Genomic DNA, 16,861 nt, shown 5'->3' on the forward strand with positions numbered 1-16,861 from the left:
ATAAAGTCATGCAAGAAGTCATTATGGAGTAGATAATAATTTTCACAGTGTTGCATAAAGTTTGTAATGAATTGCACTGTTTACTAAATTCTTTGCTGCACTGCTATTTTTTGTGTTAATTGTTTTTACTATTTATTCTCAAAGTTCAACCATACATTAGTCTAATTTCACAGGACAAAAACAGAGAGAAAAGAACCTAGCTTTTGGCTAGTATTCTCTGATTCAAACACTGGGTAATAGTGACCAGATCTCCCTGCTCAATGCTGGTACATAAAAGTGCAATGATAATCCTGGTTCTCGTGGATTGAGCATCTTAATAGATACTTACCCTGCTCATGATATCAGCGTAAGATGCATACAAGAATTCTTGCTCTATTCCACTGCAAATGTAGAAAATAAGAAACAATTATGTCAAACAATTCAGTGATTGGTACAGAAGTCATTCAATTTTTTTCGGGGTTATTAGAACGTGTATTATTTCTGCATTAATTTTAATATACTATTCCTTCATTTTCATACTCTTATCGTGTGCTTAGGGTTAGCAGCACTACAAAATGGAAACTCACACAGTAAGCACAAAAACGTCCTTAAAGGCAGTGGACACCGTTGGTAATTACTCAAAATAATTGTTAGCATAAAACCTTACTTGGTAACGAGAAATGGGGAGCTGTTGATGGTACAAAACATTGTGAGAAACGGCTCCCTCTGAAGTGACGTAGTTTTCAAGCAAAAAAGTAATTTTCCATGAATTTGATTTTGAGACCTCAGATTTAGAATTTGAGGTCTCGAAATCAAGCATCTCAAAGCACACAACTTCGTGTAACAAGGTTGTTTTTTCTTTCATTACTATCTCGCAAATTTGACGACCAATTGAGCTCACAGGTTTGTTATTTTATGCATATGTTGTGATACACCCCGTGAGAAGACTGGTCTTTGACAATTACCAATAGTGTCCAGTGTCTTTAAACAGCTCTAAGAAATTTGCCTCATGTAATAACTGATGTGCTTCATATTTTCCAGGTATTACATAAATTCTACGCTATGTTTGAGTTCTCACTTGCACCAATTGAACACAAAGCAGTTGGGTTGGTATCTTGCCTCATCTCCCAACTCTAGGATTCTGGTTCGTATCTCATCGAGGGCACATAGGATTCGAACTGCCTCTAGCTACCGGGCAATCTCGATAGTCTAGTTGGTGAGACACTGCTCTAGAATTGCAAGGGTCAAGGGTTCGAATCCCACCTGAGTAATTATACATGTGATTTTGTTTTCACAGAACTCGGGATACTCTGTGTATACAGTGCTAACATACATCGGTGTACGGGTAAAAACAAAAAATTAATATTCTCTTACTTCTGTTGGAGTCCGAAAGCCCTGCTGAATGTCAGGATGAGTTGGTGCAGGGGATCCTTACTGCTCTCCTCAGACACAGCCTCCAACTCTTCACCGCTTGATTTCTGCAAACAAATTTAATAATTCAATGAACATGGTTTCTCTCAACATTTTCTACTCTATAACTACGTTTGGGGTGTACATGTATGTAAACTTTACCATTGAACGCATAATCAAGGCACTTTTAGGCTGGGGGGGGGGAGGGTGATCTAATCATACCTGTAGACAAATTTAGCCCAATGTCAACAGTCTGGATGTATTTTTTAATTAACTTGAGTTCAACTCATTTAGATTTATTATTCAACCCCCCCCCCCCAAAAAAAAGAGTTAACGACAGTAGTTAAAAAAAACTCATCTTTACTTGTTTACAATTTATTTTTAACTGGAGATCGCAATTTTGTGTTATTAGTCATCACCAACTTTTTTGAATGATACCTTTTGTGCTATCTAGTATCTATTTCCACTCTATTGATCCTCACTTTTCAAGTTTTATTGCTTTAAAAGTTTTTCTTCTTAGTTTACAAACTTTTGTCGGATTTAAATTTCAAGAAAGATAACCACAAAAATCCTACACACAAAATAGAGGGACCTAAAATTATTTCTTAAAAATCAACAATGATCGAAATCATATATAATTTGCATTAAGCACAACATATTGGTGAATGAAGATATATCAATAAATTGACCAACCGTGAGATCATCGATAAGCAGATGTTGCGCTGAATCCTCGATACTCAGCCACTTCTCTTTGTAGGCTCTCAAGAAGTAGTTGATCGCTCGATGCCTAAGAAAAGGATTACAAAAATACTAGAATTAGAATGGATCACAAGAATCTGAAGTATTGGTCTCACATTTAAAAAAGCTTAAGATATCTTCAAAAACAATTCAGTAAAAAACAGACTTTAAACACAATTAGTGTGAACCTACATGTTGTACAACTCCAATTTCAACTAACATGAAAAATTCCCTCTAGGAACTTGCACGTCCCATGGTATGAACATTTTCGTTTTCTCACAAACTGATCTGACTCTTCTTCCTGAAGGCATGAACTGAAAGAACTCATTCCCAGGGTCATGGATATCCCGGACAATATTATCCACACTTTTTGCATTTTCTTTTTTCATAGATTGTCTTCATTTCATCCTTTTTAACTCGAATTTTATGATGCATTTTCAGCCACCCGATTCAGTTAATCAATTTCACACTTAGGTGTTTCGTTGAACCACAGAACCATATGTAGTAAAAAATAATCAAAAATTATGAATCAGTTCCCCCCAAAATGCATAGGGTTGAGAGCTAAAATAAAAAAAATGGACAGACATGTCAAAGATCAAAACAGATTTGTCTCAGAACCCCCCCCCCCCTATGTTATCACTTTATGTTGATGACTTACTTAGGAAGATGGTGGAGGGGGATCATTCTGAAGCATGCCATAATGGTTCGTCTCCTCTGAGCTGACATGAGTCGTCTCCAAGCACTCTTCTTGGACATCGGAGGATGCTCCATCTGCATTCAAGAATCATTATGAGGAATGATCAGAAGAGGTTTGGAGCAATCATCAGTGGACAAAGTTTTAGTCTACTAGACTGTGCAAGCCTCACAGATATTTGAACTTCCGGGACCAAGTTAGTCTCCACCATATTGAGTTTTACATGTATGTGATTCTATTTCTTCAAATAGTTAAGTGTTAGATAGTTTATAGCTACATGTACAAAAATGTTTTTATTTTGTTGGTAAAGTGAAATTTAGTGATGAAATACCTTTAATTTTAAATAAAGTAAATTTAAAAAACTAAAAACTAAAACTTGACCGCCGTTTCCCGTCATGATTAAGAATTTTGCCCGACTGACTGCCAGAAGGGAGGAATTGGAAAATAATCGGCTGCTGGGTGAAATTCGTCCTGCATTATGGACATAGTGCATTTACACATTCTGTCACAATAGATTGATTCCAGTGATGGCAGCCTAGCACCGATAATCCTCTCTGCTGAACGTACAAGAGAGTTCAGCTTATGAAGATCACTGGCAGAAACATGACCAAACCAAACAATGACGGAAGAACAAAGGAGGCTTTCAATTATAGCCCGGTAAAATTGACTAAAATACACTTACGAACACCAAATGAGTTCAGTTTACGTAAAAAGAATAAACCTTGACGGGCCTTTTTCAGAATTTCATGGCAATTAGTGTTCCAAGTAAAGTCATTGGCAATGTGAGTACCAAATCTAAAACTATCTACTTGATCTACAACGATGTCATGGATATAAACAGGCTAAGATTCTTAGATTTTCTACGGAATCCACAATCAACTCCTTTGTTTTGTCTACATTTAATATACATGTAAGATTGTTTTCCTCGCACCATTTAAGAACATAAGTAATCTGAGCACGATAAAGGGTTTAAAGTAAGCAATGAACCAGTAATTTCTATGTTTTTTGTCCCCATGTAAAAGAGATACATGTACATGTAGAAATCAGTTTACCATATGGAGTCTGTGTAATACCAATCCCATAGTGATGATTCTATCCACGACTTTCTCCTGGGTCATTTCCACAGCATGGACTATGCGATTAGAAGCAGCTTTGTTGTACAGATGACGTTGCCAGTTCTTGGTTGCTTGCTGTTAGGATCAAATTAAAACCAGTCATATCAAAATACAACGCATAGAATAAATGCGCGGCAAAATAAAAGGTTTAGGTATTTTGTTTGATTATTATTTACATCATTACTTTCAAGTGTTTTTTTTTTTTTAACTGTTTTTTTTTAAAGGTACCTCTGAAAAGAGTTAGCCTTGTCTAACATTTAGAATCGCACTACATGTACATACTAAATTTGGAGTTACATTTCCTTTAAAATAATATTGGAATGTGAGTCTTTCCAACCAAGAGAACAAACTTATCTGTAAGTTCTAAACCCTCAACATCTGTATGTATTTTGTTTCTCTTTTTGTTGCATACTGGCCGGACATATTTAAAGTTTGAAGTGGAGAGTGTGTATGGTCTGATTTCATAAAACAGTTAAGCAGAAAAATATTGTGAATATAGAATTAGCTGTTGCACACTGCTTACCAACCATAAGGACCTATGGAAGAAATTTAAACAATATTTTATGGTCTGATGTTTTATCCCCAGCAGAAAGGCTCTGCTGGGGACAAAGACTATTTGTTGAAGACAAATTTGCTCAACAACTGTATATGGACAGTTTTTTAATAAACCATTGTATCTATCTATCTATCTATCTGCTAAGCAAAAAATAAAGCATGACGTGGGTCAAATGTAATAAATGTTACATGACATTCTGGCAGGTGACCTGTTTGGCATAGTAAGATTTGTCTCTTTAGTGATTTTGTGCTTAAAGCTTTATGGAAGTGGATGTGGGTTTCTTGATTCTTAAACTCTAAATTCTAAAGCATAGAGTCCAAGCAAATGAAACTTAATATAAAAATTCCGCAACAAGCAAAGAGTAAGAAATGAATCCCGCTTTTTTGAGGTGCAGCACATAGATGGACTAAATCAAGCAAGATAAAGATGCAAAAGATTTCATTAGTCATTCCAATAGACCCTTTGCTCAACGCGAAACGCACCTCCTAAAGCAACTTTCCGTCCGCCATGACAGGAGCCAAAGTAGCTCTTGTGGGGTGCCAAACACGTATTTTGCATGACTGTGTGTAATCACTAGTGACCTTAGGTGAAACTTTCGGATCAATTGGAGGCGCTCGTCATAGTGCCTCCAATTGATCAGAAAGTTTCAATAAGGGTCACTCGTTGATTACACAGTCATGCAAAGTACGTGTTTAGCACCCCACAAGTGTTACTTTGACCCCTGTCATGGCGGACGGAAAGTTGCTTTAGGAGGTGCATTCCGCGTTGAGCAAAGGGTCTATAGCCTTTTTTTTTTAGATATGATGGACACTATAGGAATGCACTGTTTGGTTTGGGTGTTTACAATGTACCCAAACCTAGTAGTGTCATAGTATATTGTGTCCACCATATCTCAAAATGGCTTATTCTAACAAGATTAAGAGTGACTATCAGAAACATTCAAGGTGTTATTCCAAGCCATTCAGGTGCAAAGTTAATCGACAAGTAGTTCTACCCGAGCGTCTAAAAAGCCAGATCTGAATATGAACATTCCAAACTATTTGGGAGATTTTATGGCAGTAAGATTTTATGTTTGTTATTATATATATAATTTTATGTGTAATTCCTCTTATAAAGAGAAGTACAGTATCTGTATTTTTGTACTGAAATGGTTAAATTTATCATATTGTAATTTTTGTAAAATTTAACGTATTGATGTAAAGGCTGAAATGCATTCTCTGTTTGTAGATAATAAAGTGAATTGAATCATCCAAACAAAGGAATCCAAAGCCAGTGACATCTTTCTGCTCAAAGAATGCCACTACTAACCATTTAGAACTGGGCAATATTTTACATAATATTTACATCTGTTTTGACTTTTACTCTTTTGGACCACTTGTTGTATAATCTTTTGTTAGTGGGCTTAAACTGGGAAATATACTCTAAGTTTTGTTTTCTTAATGCTTTTCATTTTGCTGTTAAGCACATAGAGGAATGTTTTATTCATAATGCGCTACATAAAAATACTGTTTTATTTTTAATATTGTTATTAATCTTCATAATCATTTAAAAGTTTTGCTTCACCAACATATCATGTATCAATCAGAAACTGTCTTGGAAAATTAACGGTAATTATGTTGGTGTAAAAAAAATAAGAAGCAACATTTGGGGAGGCAAAGTTAACCCTCATATCTGAAACCCAGTTAAAGCACAGTTACAAACAAACATACACGAGCAATTTCACTAGTGGACGAAGAGCGTCTCTGGCATGCACTAGAAGGAGCTACAGATGAAGTAGTAGTAGTAAGGGCGGTGTTACTAGCTTTAGAAGATTTGTAAGAAGACTTAGACGACGAAGCAAACAGGGATCTACTCCTAGAGGATGCGGTGGAGGAGGAGGAGGAGGAGGAGGAGGTGGTGCGAGTTGATTTTTTAGAGGAGCAGGAGGAGTCTTCTGGTGTGAGTGTGGAAGAAGAAGATGGGTTCTTGGGGTCAACCTCTTTGTCTTTGATGTGGAGGGACTGGACCAGGAACTCACGCACGTCTTTCTCAGTTTCTTTCTGTTGGCGAGAAGAAAACGAAATGATGACAATGACTGTTTATTATCAAGAAATATTGTCATTTGTTCGCTTTCAACTTTACTGGTTTGATTGTTGTTTAAAAGAAAACACGTTGGGAAAAATGACTTATTATTATCAAGAAATATTGTAATTTGTTAGCTTTAAACTTTCCCAGTTTTATTGGCTGCATATTGTAAACCTTGTAAACCATTGCATGGTACCATGTAAGGAAAAAAGGTCTCCTACTTCGAAATGTAGCTCCACACCTTGCAGGAAAAATTATAAATGGTGAAGCGCCATAAGCATCACGAGCATACATGTATATGAGAAGCCACTATTATTAAAACCTTAACTTTTAAAAATCCCATACAATTCTTTTTGCTCTCTTATAAAGTAATCCAGTCTGTAAATATTGAAACTAAAAAGCAAATATATCTTTCACAACAGACAGATAATTGTTACAATGTTACAGTAGGTATTTTGGGGTGGCCTTTCATTCTTGGCTCTTTCTTTATATTTCTGCAATTTGTTAGTTTAGCTGACAGTTTGGTATATTTTTAATGTTAGATATTAAGAAAACCAGTCATGCATCTTGGGCCAAATTTCCTGGCTCCGTTTCCACGAAATCTGCGCTTACGGCTCCCTGTAAAAAGCGCACGATTCTATGGGCTGCAAGTCAATAATTCTGTGGTAAGATGTGGCATGAAACTAGACCCCAATTGTTGTATACAAACTACCCCAACAAAAATAAATCATACCTGTTGGAATTTGACCTTTGCTTGTTGAACAAGCTCTTGTTCCCGCGCTCCATACAGGTTCATCCCAATGGGCAGCATGCGTTTCAGACAAACAACCACCAGGCTGGTTGGTGACCCTTGACCTTCGACCCGACGATCCCTAGCTGCTTTGAGGCCAGCTCCAGGGTCTTCTGGCGGGGTCAAACCCATCCTGCGATTGGATGTTGCAGACGCAAGCAGGGCGGCATTCTCTGCTTCCATCTGGGCCACAAAGTTCTGCTCTTCACGACGGCAGTTCTAAAAAAATCATAAATTTGAAATATTACCATAATTCTACTAAATACATAATCATGAGACCTGGAATCAGCCAATCAGATTCAACACATATTCTTTCTATTGCCCCAATATTGTTGTCAAACACAGGCAAACTTTTTGTGTCATAAACATTTAGATATAATTTCTGTAAAATGATAACAATACACCCACAACCGTTTTGCTTTTGAAATGTTAATATTCGGTTATAACATGGTAAACATTGGAAAATTTCATTTTGGGGCATGAACTTTACTTCAACCATTTTAGTTAAGTGTAAGACGACCAGATCTTGCAGCTGTTTGAGGTCACTATGGGTATTTCGATACAAGTCATAGGTAGGCAATTGCAGTGATGAATTCTGAGACCCAATTATTTAGCACCTTGTAAGGGTTTACAAGGTGCTATAAGGCGCATACAACAATTCCTCTGAAACATATGCAACATATAATAAGTGACAAGTGGAAGTAAAAGAGACAATTAGTCCATTCTAACTTACTGCAGATCTTGACCAGCAGTTGAAGATACTGGAGACTTCAGTGAAGAGACTTTCAGCCTGCAAGGAGGGACACTTTAACCACTTGGCTCTGTAAAGTCACAAACAACAAAACTTCAATTTCATTTTCATACCTTGCCAAAAAGTAATGAATGTTGAGGCGCCAGAAATGAGAGCTATATAAGAAACCCCTGTATTGCTCTATTGTATTGGGGGACTAAATAGATTTAAATAAGGCCATCGTGACACAAGGCATTTTTTCTTGGCAACCTCATCTTTTTTGGAATTCCTTGCCTGGTGCATGTTTCCCCCAACTCCACAGTCTAGTCTGTTTTTTTAAACAAGAATATCAATTTCCTACTTTTAGCTCCCGCAAGTTATTTTCATCTAAGACTTTTGCTTCTTGTAACCCCTTACCAAAAGTGGCCTTAGCATTGTGTGGGGCAAACTTGCAAAAAAAAAACCACACAAACGTTTTTGTATATTATGCACATGTTGGGATACACCAAGTAAGAATACTGGTCTTTCACAATAGACCCTTCCCATGAAATATGTAAATTGCACATAGCGCGTGCGCACTAACGTTTTGGTTGGCAAAATGAGGGAACATCGCGCTGTTTTGTACACGGCTAATGGATGTGTGACGCACACGCGATGGCGCGTCTGCTTAGTGCACAACTCTATGGTGTTTGCCAACCAAACGGGTCTGTCCGCATGCGTGAATGTAATTAGCATATTTCATGGGAAGGGTCCATTACCAAAGGTGTCAAGTGGCTTAACGTTTGCTTCTACCAATCTTTGGTACATTCTTTTACTTGGACTAACCTCTGAGAATCAACAAACTTGATCAGTAGTGGGTAGAATGCATAAAGATCCCTCACAATCAGATGATAATCCTGCAAAAATATAAACAACTAACATCTCAGAAATAGACAAACGTTTGCAAAGAAACAATAAATAGAAGTTCTAAAAAGTCTTATTTTTGGCACCCCGGAACAAAGATATTGACAAAATAGGGACAACGCCAATGTAGGGCTAGATAGCTCAGTTGGTAGAGCGCCGGCATGTTAATCCGGAAGTCGTTGGTTCGAATCCTACTCTAGTCAATTCTTTGTTCAACCCCAAAATCAAGACTTATTTTCCTCTAAAAAATTAGAGGTTTACTAACACTTTAGGTCAATGAAAAATTATTTTCAGACTTGTCACACACAAAAACCTAATCCCCCACCACAGCAGTGTGGTTGGGGTCCACGAGCGAGTATCAAATGTGAACATTTTAAAATTGCCCCTAACCTCTAGTATTGCAAACTCGGCCTCTTCCATCTCATTGCCTCCCATGGGGAATTCCTTCTTAAGAACCTCCTCCGCTGAGAACACCTTTTCCATCTTGCCTCTTAGCTTGACGATTACAGGAAGAAAATGAGTCTTCAATAACTCTTCCTTGACATCGTTCAAGATGGGCTGGGCATTGGCTGCAGGTTAAAACAAAACAGATAAACACACAACCCAGTTTATGAATTTTCAATAAAAGTATTTTTTTTTATAATTAAAAGCTTATACGCAAATCTCAGATAAATGTGTCAAATATCAAAAACATGTGCGAACAAACGTATCCAATAGGAAGACACTATAAATGTATAGTAAACTTGCAGGTACATGTACAAGCAGAGTATTCTCTTTGAAACGTTGAGACCAAACCGGCTCTTCTCATAGCCAACACTCACACAAAAGAGATTTACACATGGTTGTACCCACAAGTTACTATTCATTTATAGTTTCTTCCTATTTCTCTACACCATGCAACGTCTCAAACAATACATACAAATCCAAGTATTATGTTTAGTAGTGTGTACTGACTATACTACATGTAGGAGCCCGGTTTTGGCACGCCAATGATACGGTGATTGCGTGAGAGGTTTGTCTGACAGCCCGATATTTTGAGCAAAAGTCACGTCACGTGTTGAGTGCTGTTGAAACTTTCAGTCTTTGAAAACTTGCACAAAGGAAAAAAGACATTTTCTTGTAAGAGTGAGATATACTTTTTAATTGTCCAAAAAACTAAGTTTAGTGCATTGCAAATAAAAAACAATCACTAGGATACTTGAAAACAAATCCTCTCTGAATACTTTACATCAAAGTCAACAAATGCCTACAAGCTTCAAAGCTGCATCAACCCATGTGTTACTAAAATATTATTGATAGAATTGCAATGGGTAAAACAATCCTCATAGTATTACAAATCCTAAACTTGATATTCTTTATGAATGTTTTCTAAAATAAAATTGGGGCACAAAAAGTGATCAATCTTTAAATACCCCTCCCCAAACTCCTTTGGTGACCTTTTCATGATTTTCCTGTGAAGGAAAACTATCATTTTACGAGAAAAAAAAAGACCCAAAGATTTTGTTCTTAGAAGGTGTGGCTGATCAAAATTTGAGAGAGGATACATGTATTGCAAAAAAAACCTGAAGAGATGTAAATACTGACCGGCTATACGTGTCATCCAGGGTGAATCATCAGATCCAAGGTTGTGTTTGATGAGGGTCAACACGTTACCCAGAGTGATGTTCAGATGGGTTGAGTTGACCATGGTCCAGTAATTGCTATATAACCAATCAAAGACAATGAGCGGACAACAATAAGCAACTGAGTAAAAGAGTCTAACAACATGTGCTGATCACATAAGAACAGGAATGTGCAATGGAAATGAGTGACTTTGAAATGCTAGGTGGCAGCAGTTACCAGGTAAATTTCCATTGTTTAGGTAGTTATGAAAATGTGCACTATAAACAAGAACAATGGATTTATCTGGCAAGTCTGCTGCCACCTAGTGGCTCAAAAGTCCCCCATTGTTTTATACGCCCTCAGTTTTTTTTTATGTAATCCCCTACAACACTGGGAAGGCAAAACTTCATGTTTTTTATCGCGATAATAAATATTTTGAATCTACGTAACACAAAGCTGTGTGAATCAGTAACACTTAGATGTGTCAAGAGAGGTTTGAGTTTATGTGGGATAGTAATCAGGATTTGATAAATTCTAAAAATGAGACTAAAGGAAAGTGACTTAAGATTCATGCAAGTCATTCAATGCAACTATGTTTCTATCACAAAGTGTAAATCTCTTTTACTATACATGTACATGTACCAAGCTTAATTCAAAAACAAATGCACGCAGATTGAATTGTTCTGTACGTCTTTCTTTGGAGTTTAGCTGCTAGAATTCATCAATTTGAACCTGAAATTGACATCCTTTTTCAGGGTTTCCTTATTCAGGTGTGAAAGTTCTCTGCGCAAATACAGGAGTATGAGCGCTAGTGAAGCTAGTACTTTTTGCCAAACGTTCAGTGCCTCTGCGCAAGAGCGCTTGTCTTGTACTAGTACCTTTTGCCGCTTGTACTTGTACTGAATTTCAGCGAGGATTATATGGTGTAGAGTATGAGCAGCAAATACATACATCCTTGAATTTGCAGAAAGTACTTCAACATGAAGAATTACAAACAGGTCAAAGGTCAGAAATAAAAGTACAAAAAGCACAATGACCTTTAAAATACTCTCACACCATGACATGCAATAACTAACTGAACCGGGAATGGAATAAAATACTTCAACAACAAAATAAAATTCTGTCGGGTGAAACAACTGCACAAGTTTTAAGAACCAATTACCAGGAACTAAAACTTAAAGGCACTGTACACGCTTGGTAATGGTCATAGGCCAGTGTTCTCACTTGGTGTATCCCATCATAAGCATATACAATGTACATGTAATAACAAGCCTGTGAAAATTTGGGCTCAATCGGTCATCGAAGTTGCGAAAAATTAATGAAAGAAAAAAACACCCTTGTTGGACGAATTTGTGTGCTTTTAGACAGGAATAAAAGACTTCTAGCTAGAAGTCTTTTATTATTTTAGTGAAAAATTACATCTTTCTCAAAAACTACGTTACATCAGACGGAGTCGTTTCCCACAATGTTTTTTACTATCAACAGCTCTCCAATGCTCGTTACCAAGTTAGGTTTTAAGTTAATATTTGCTTTGAGTAATTACCAAGCGTGTACCTTCCCTTTTAATAAAGAAAACCACTACCAGAACTACAGACTGGAATAAACACATATTCACCCTTGCCTCCGGCAGATGTTATCAGGACCTTGTGTCCACCAGAAATGAAGATAGCTTGGGGTAGAACAGAATCATTAATTAAGCAAATTAACAAGAGTTTAATTTTTAGGTGATTACGATTCATCCCACCAGAGGAGATTAGATTATAAAAAGATAAATTAATGTTAACTATTTGTAGTAAGTCCTTCTTCTCCTTAGAATAAACTCATTTGGGGGTACCTGCAAAGAAAACACAGAAATCTCAATTTCTCCAAGTCCAAAAAGGGCTATAGAAGAATGAAAAATACAAAAACCTAAGATAAAAAAAACAGTCAAAAAGGCAACATAATCATATCGTCACTGTTTCATTGTGACGTCTTCCCTGATAATGCTTACCAAATAAGTTTATAAACATAGTTTCTGCTTAGCAGCTCTATGAAGAAAAAAAAACTGGTGTAACATCCTCTTCTCTTCACTGAAAAAAGCAATCATTTGGCCACAATGTTCCGCTCATAGGACTGGAATGCTGAATCTTGATTCAATATGCACACATTTATTCTAAGCCTTCTGGTCGATGACATGACATGTGTGTGACTGAGATGATTTTTTTCTATAAGTTTTTGCAGGCGATCACCCTTTAATTTTGTGCAATGAGGCAACAAGTTATACACAAGTCAATTACTCAATTTCTTGTCATATTGATATTAGATAAAGAATGACCATGTAAAACTACTTGATTTAAATTCAAGACGAATCCTTTCAGCTTTTAACACTTAAAGACACTGGACACCTTAGGCAATTGCCGAAGATCAGTCTTCTCACTTGGTGTATCTCATCATACGCACAAAATAACCAAAACCTGTGAAAATTTGAACCCTTGGTCATCGAAGTTGCGAGATAATAATGGAAGAAAAAACACCCTTGTCACACGAAGTTGTGTGCTTCCAGATGCTTGATTTCGGGACCTCAAAACATAACTCTGAGGTCTTGAAATCAAATTCAAATATTTTAGTGGAAAATTACTTCTTTTTCGAAAACTACAGTACTTCAGAGGGAGCCGTTTCTCACAATGTTTTATACAATCAACAGCAGCTCTCCATTGCTTGTTACCAAGTAAGTTTTTATGCTAGCAACTATTTTGAGAGATTACCAATAGTGTCCAGTGCCTTTAAGGTAAGTTAGCACTCTAGCCAACACCTCTATAGATCCCCTCTATCATTCTGAACTTACCTGCATAGCATAGGTAGAATGACCTCAATGACGTGGGGTGCCTCACAGTAAGTGGCACCCGTAGTGGCCATTTGATCTAGTTCCTTCATGACGGCTTCCAGGGTGGGGATACCTGATGTGAGTCTCAAGAGCTCCTCTACTCGCAGAAGGGAAGCAACAAATTGTTAAATGAAATATTGTCAAAGAAATGCAACTCAAAGACTGCTTTTGTTAGTTATAACAATAAATAATATCTACATAGTACTGATATGGCATACTATACAATGATGGCACATTATACAATGATGTATCGATGTGCTTTACATTAGTGCCAAGGTCAAATTGGGCCAAAAACATTTCTGTATTCTCTCTCAGCTCACTGGGGAGTGTACAGCCTTGGCAACATGTACATGTTACCAACAAACTCATAGGTAGGGAGTAAATTTTACAAGATAACTTGCAGGTATACCCATGTATAAATATTTGTTGGGAGAAGTGTTGGCTTTGAAAACAACCACTTACTGTTACAAGACCCACTACTCCTCCACAAGAAAGATTTATAAATGGTTTAATACTAGCAGTTCCTCTTATCACTCACACCATGTAAATCTTCAAAGATCACCGTCAAGCCGAGTAAGGATTTTGAAACTTTGCATGGTTGGATAATTAGGTGAGAGTACAGTAGCACCATGTGTAAATCTATTTTGAGTAGTGTTAGTTCTGAAAAGAACCGGTGGTTGACGACTCAATGTTTCTACCAGTATGATCTGATTGTCTTAAGGAGGAGAAAGAGATTTACATGGTGCTACCACAAACCTCACCTGATAATAATGATAACAATAAAGACTTGTAATGCTCACATATCCACCATGCTGAGTGTTCGAAGTGCACCCAACCTACAAGCTAATAATCTGGTACACTGCTGCTTTAACCATGTTTATCAGGGGTGAGAGTCATTACTGACGAAAAAGTTTGAAACTTGGATACAAATTCAAAGGTATGTTGAAATTATGCCATTTCTACCATTTGGTAACCCCTGGGGTTATAGATTCCAAGGAGCTTTTGGAAACGGTATCCAAAGCACTAGAGAAGTAGACCAATGAGCAGGATTTCTTTATTTGTGAGTAAAAAATATTGTCTGATTTTCTTCACCAGGCCGGCATAAAAAGACTGAATTTAGCCAAAAGACTGAACAATCTTATCCCTGATTTACACTGACCTGCTCCATCACGGTTTGCTCCTTTAAGCTCCAACTGGCCGAGGAGGGAGCTACCATTGTGTTTATTGAGGTGGGGCTCTAGGAAGGCAACGGGGAAGGCTCCAGCAAAGGCTGCCAACAACTCTCCAATAGCTGGTCTATGCCTGATGTAAGACAAAAGAGAAAACTCAGGTAATGTTTGATAAACATTTGCTAAAAGTGGGTCAATTGACCCCTTGCATGCGCCTCACACTAGCGACTGATGCCATGCTCACCATGTTGGTGGTCAATAGATTTACATGTTAACGCCGCGTCGCCTAAAATGGGCACTTCTCTGAATAACACACGTTGACATTGACCACCAGTATGGCGCATCCAAGATTATTCGGATGATGACGTCAGGTGAATTGAGTCAATACTGAATATACATCTTGCATGACGGGTCACACGCCACCTACCTTGCTGCCTGCCTTCTCTCCCAAACAATTCTCATATTCTCCTACTATACCTCATAAATATTCATGACCGAAAGTCAAAGTCTCACTGTTCCATTCAAAATCACGTGCCATTTACTATATTTGCTTTTTACCAAGCCCACAAGCTAGTGTTATGCAAGTTTTAAATACGCATGACAAGTAGACGGACAACCAGTCAGCCCGGACACCAGTCTACTTGTCATGCGCTTTATGATTATGGAACTAATCCCCGGTCCTTGTACGCATGCGCGTTCATGAAAAAAAATACCTTGGATGCATTTCCACTGTACCGGTATAGTCGAATATGTATGAGGTATAGTACAACAGATAATACTCAAAAACAAACTTACAGTTGACATTTAAGTCTCATTTAGAATTCTAGTAAAAGCAGCAAACATTTGTCTCTCTACATTAGCTATTAATTAATCACTGCCACTTATATCATAATTTTAGTAAAAGCTTTGCTTGTGCGATACCACATGTCCAATGCATAAAATATAGCATTCATCCACTGCATTATACAAGCGCAGCATGGCGGACTCACAAGAGATGCAGTTTTCTTCAGCTACAACTTTTCTTTCGCATTCAAGATTTTTTTTTTCTTCAAAAAATTCAGAAAGATGGGTGGTACATGTAAGTCCCCAAAACAGATCGAATTATGAAACAAGTCTCCCTTTCTAACAGGCTTTATACTTGGTCCTTTGAAAAAGCATTGAGAATATCTATATAAGAGCTGAACTTGGCTACGTACATGTGAATTGTACATGGTGTGAGCTTTATGTGAAAAAAATAGACTGTTCAGGCTATTTAATCACAGTTTTCTAGTTTTTCCAAGGGCAATAAAAAACAGAAACTATAGACCAAAGTAGGAACAATATCATGCCTGTGACAAAGAAAAAAAAGTTCACAATGATCATGTTCAAATTTCTTTTCACAATTCAGATTTTGATAAATGCATCACATGTAGGAGTGGCCCGTCCAGTTGTCTGCATTGCTTTATGCATGGTTAGCTATTTGTGTTTGCACCACAAAGCTGTGGGGATAAAAAACAGAGTGTTAAGAATAGCAGTTTACTTCATCGATGAATTGAAAAGCCAAGGTATGATTAGTTATTATGATCCCTTTATGTATTAAAATACGTTTCAATTTGTGAGTAGAATTATTGAAAACGTGCCTTGTTTATGGCGAGATTAAAATGTGCAGGAAGTGATTATAGTGTATGAGTGAATGGCGTTTGATATTTCATGCTTGCAAGAAAGGTGAGAGCAACCATCAGAATCCAAGATCAAGGCTTGATTAGTTTCGGAGGAATCCGTCGCGGAAAGATCACACCTGAGGTGCTTCCTTTTGTTGATGGATTACATTTTGGTGAAAGGTGATTATTATTTGCTTGGATCCATTGATTTGAAGACTCCATGGCTGAACATGTAAAACTAGTAGCAAAAAGTGAAAGTGCCAGAGTGCTAATAGTGAGAGCCCTTTTTCCAGACAAAAGCAGCAGAATCTACTCAAACTCTTATATCTGTTTCTTGTCGGCCATTTTAATGCTTCGTACTCAAAGCCAAGAGCTGACATACACCGGGTCAAAAAGGCTGGGTCACACCAAACTAGTTCTCAAAACGTCAAAACCTGTCCCACAAAAATCGTAAAATGGGTTTTGGCTGGCTTTAGCCGGACACTGTCCATTATTTGACCCTGTAGTTACTTAAATTTTGGTAATCAGTTGGGTCTGTCTGTTTATGCACTGAACGTGCTACAAACGGACCCGGTCTTTGTGCAAACTGAACACATTGCTACTCACAC

General features: G+C 37.4%; 1 protein-coding gene across 2 annotated transcripts in view; it reads right to left on the reverse strand.

Moving 5' to 3' along the window:
- Nucleotides 1-16,861, reverse strand: part of LOC139934870 (ryanodine receptor 2-like) — a 248,027-nt gene that overhangs the window by 47,088 nt on the left and 184,078 nt on the right. For both annotated transcript variants that reach the window (XM_071929299.1, XM_071929290.1), the window contains 14 exons: nucleotides 14,604-14,746; nucleotides 13,406-13,541; nucleotides 12,197-12,250; nucleotides 10,564-10,679; nucleotides 9,370-9,548; nucleotides 8,902-8,972; nucleotides 8,080-8,167; nucleotides 7,290-7,565; nucleotides 6,202-6,531; nucleotides 3,874-4,011; nucleotides 2,786-2,898; nucleotides 2,083-2,176; nucleotides 1,354-1,457; nucleotides 329-380 (listed from right to left, as the gene is read on the reverse strand). In XM_071929299.1, the coding sequence (XP_071785400.1) occupies nucleotides 329-380; nucleotides 1,354-1,457; nucleotides 2,083-2,176; nucleotides 2,786-2,898; nucleotides 3,874-4,011; nucleotides 6,202-6,531; nucleotides 7,290-7,565; nucleotides 8,080-8,167; nucleotides 8,902-8,972; nucleotides 9,370-9,548; nucleotides 10,564-10,679; nucleotides 12,197-12,250; nucleotides 13,406-13,541; nucleotides 14,604-14,746 (1,894 nt within the window). The remainder of the gene's footprint in view (nucleotides 1-328; nucleotides 381-1,353; nucleotides 1,458-2,082; nucleotides 2,177-2,785; nucleotides 2,899-3,873; nucleotides 4,012-6,201; nucleotides 6,532-7,289; nucleotides 7,566-8,079; nucleotides 8,168-8,901; nucleotides 8,973-9,369; nucleotides 9,549-10,563; nucleotides 10,680-12,196; nucleotides 12,251-13,405; nucleotides 13,542-14,603; nucleotides 14,747-16,861) is intronic.

The sequence above is a fragment of the Asterias amurensis genome, chromosome 1 (genome assembly GCF_032118995.1).
Source record: "Asterias amurensis chromosome 1, ASM3211899v1".
Taxonomy (NCBI): Eukaryota; Metazoa; Echinodermata; class Asteroidea; order Forcipulatida; family Asteriidae; genus Asterias; species Asterias amurensis.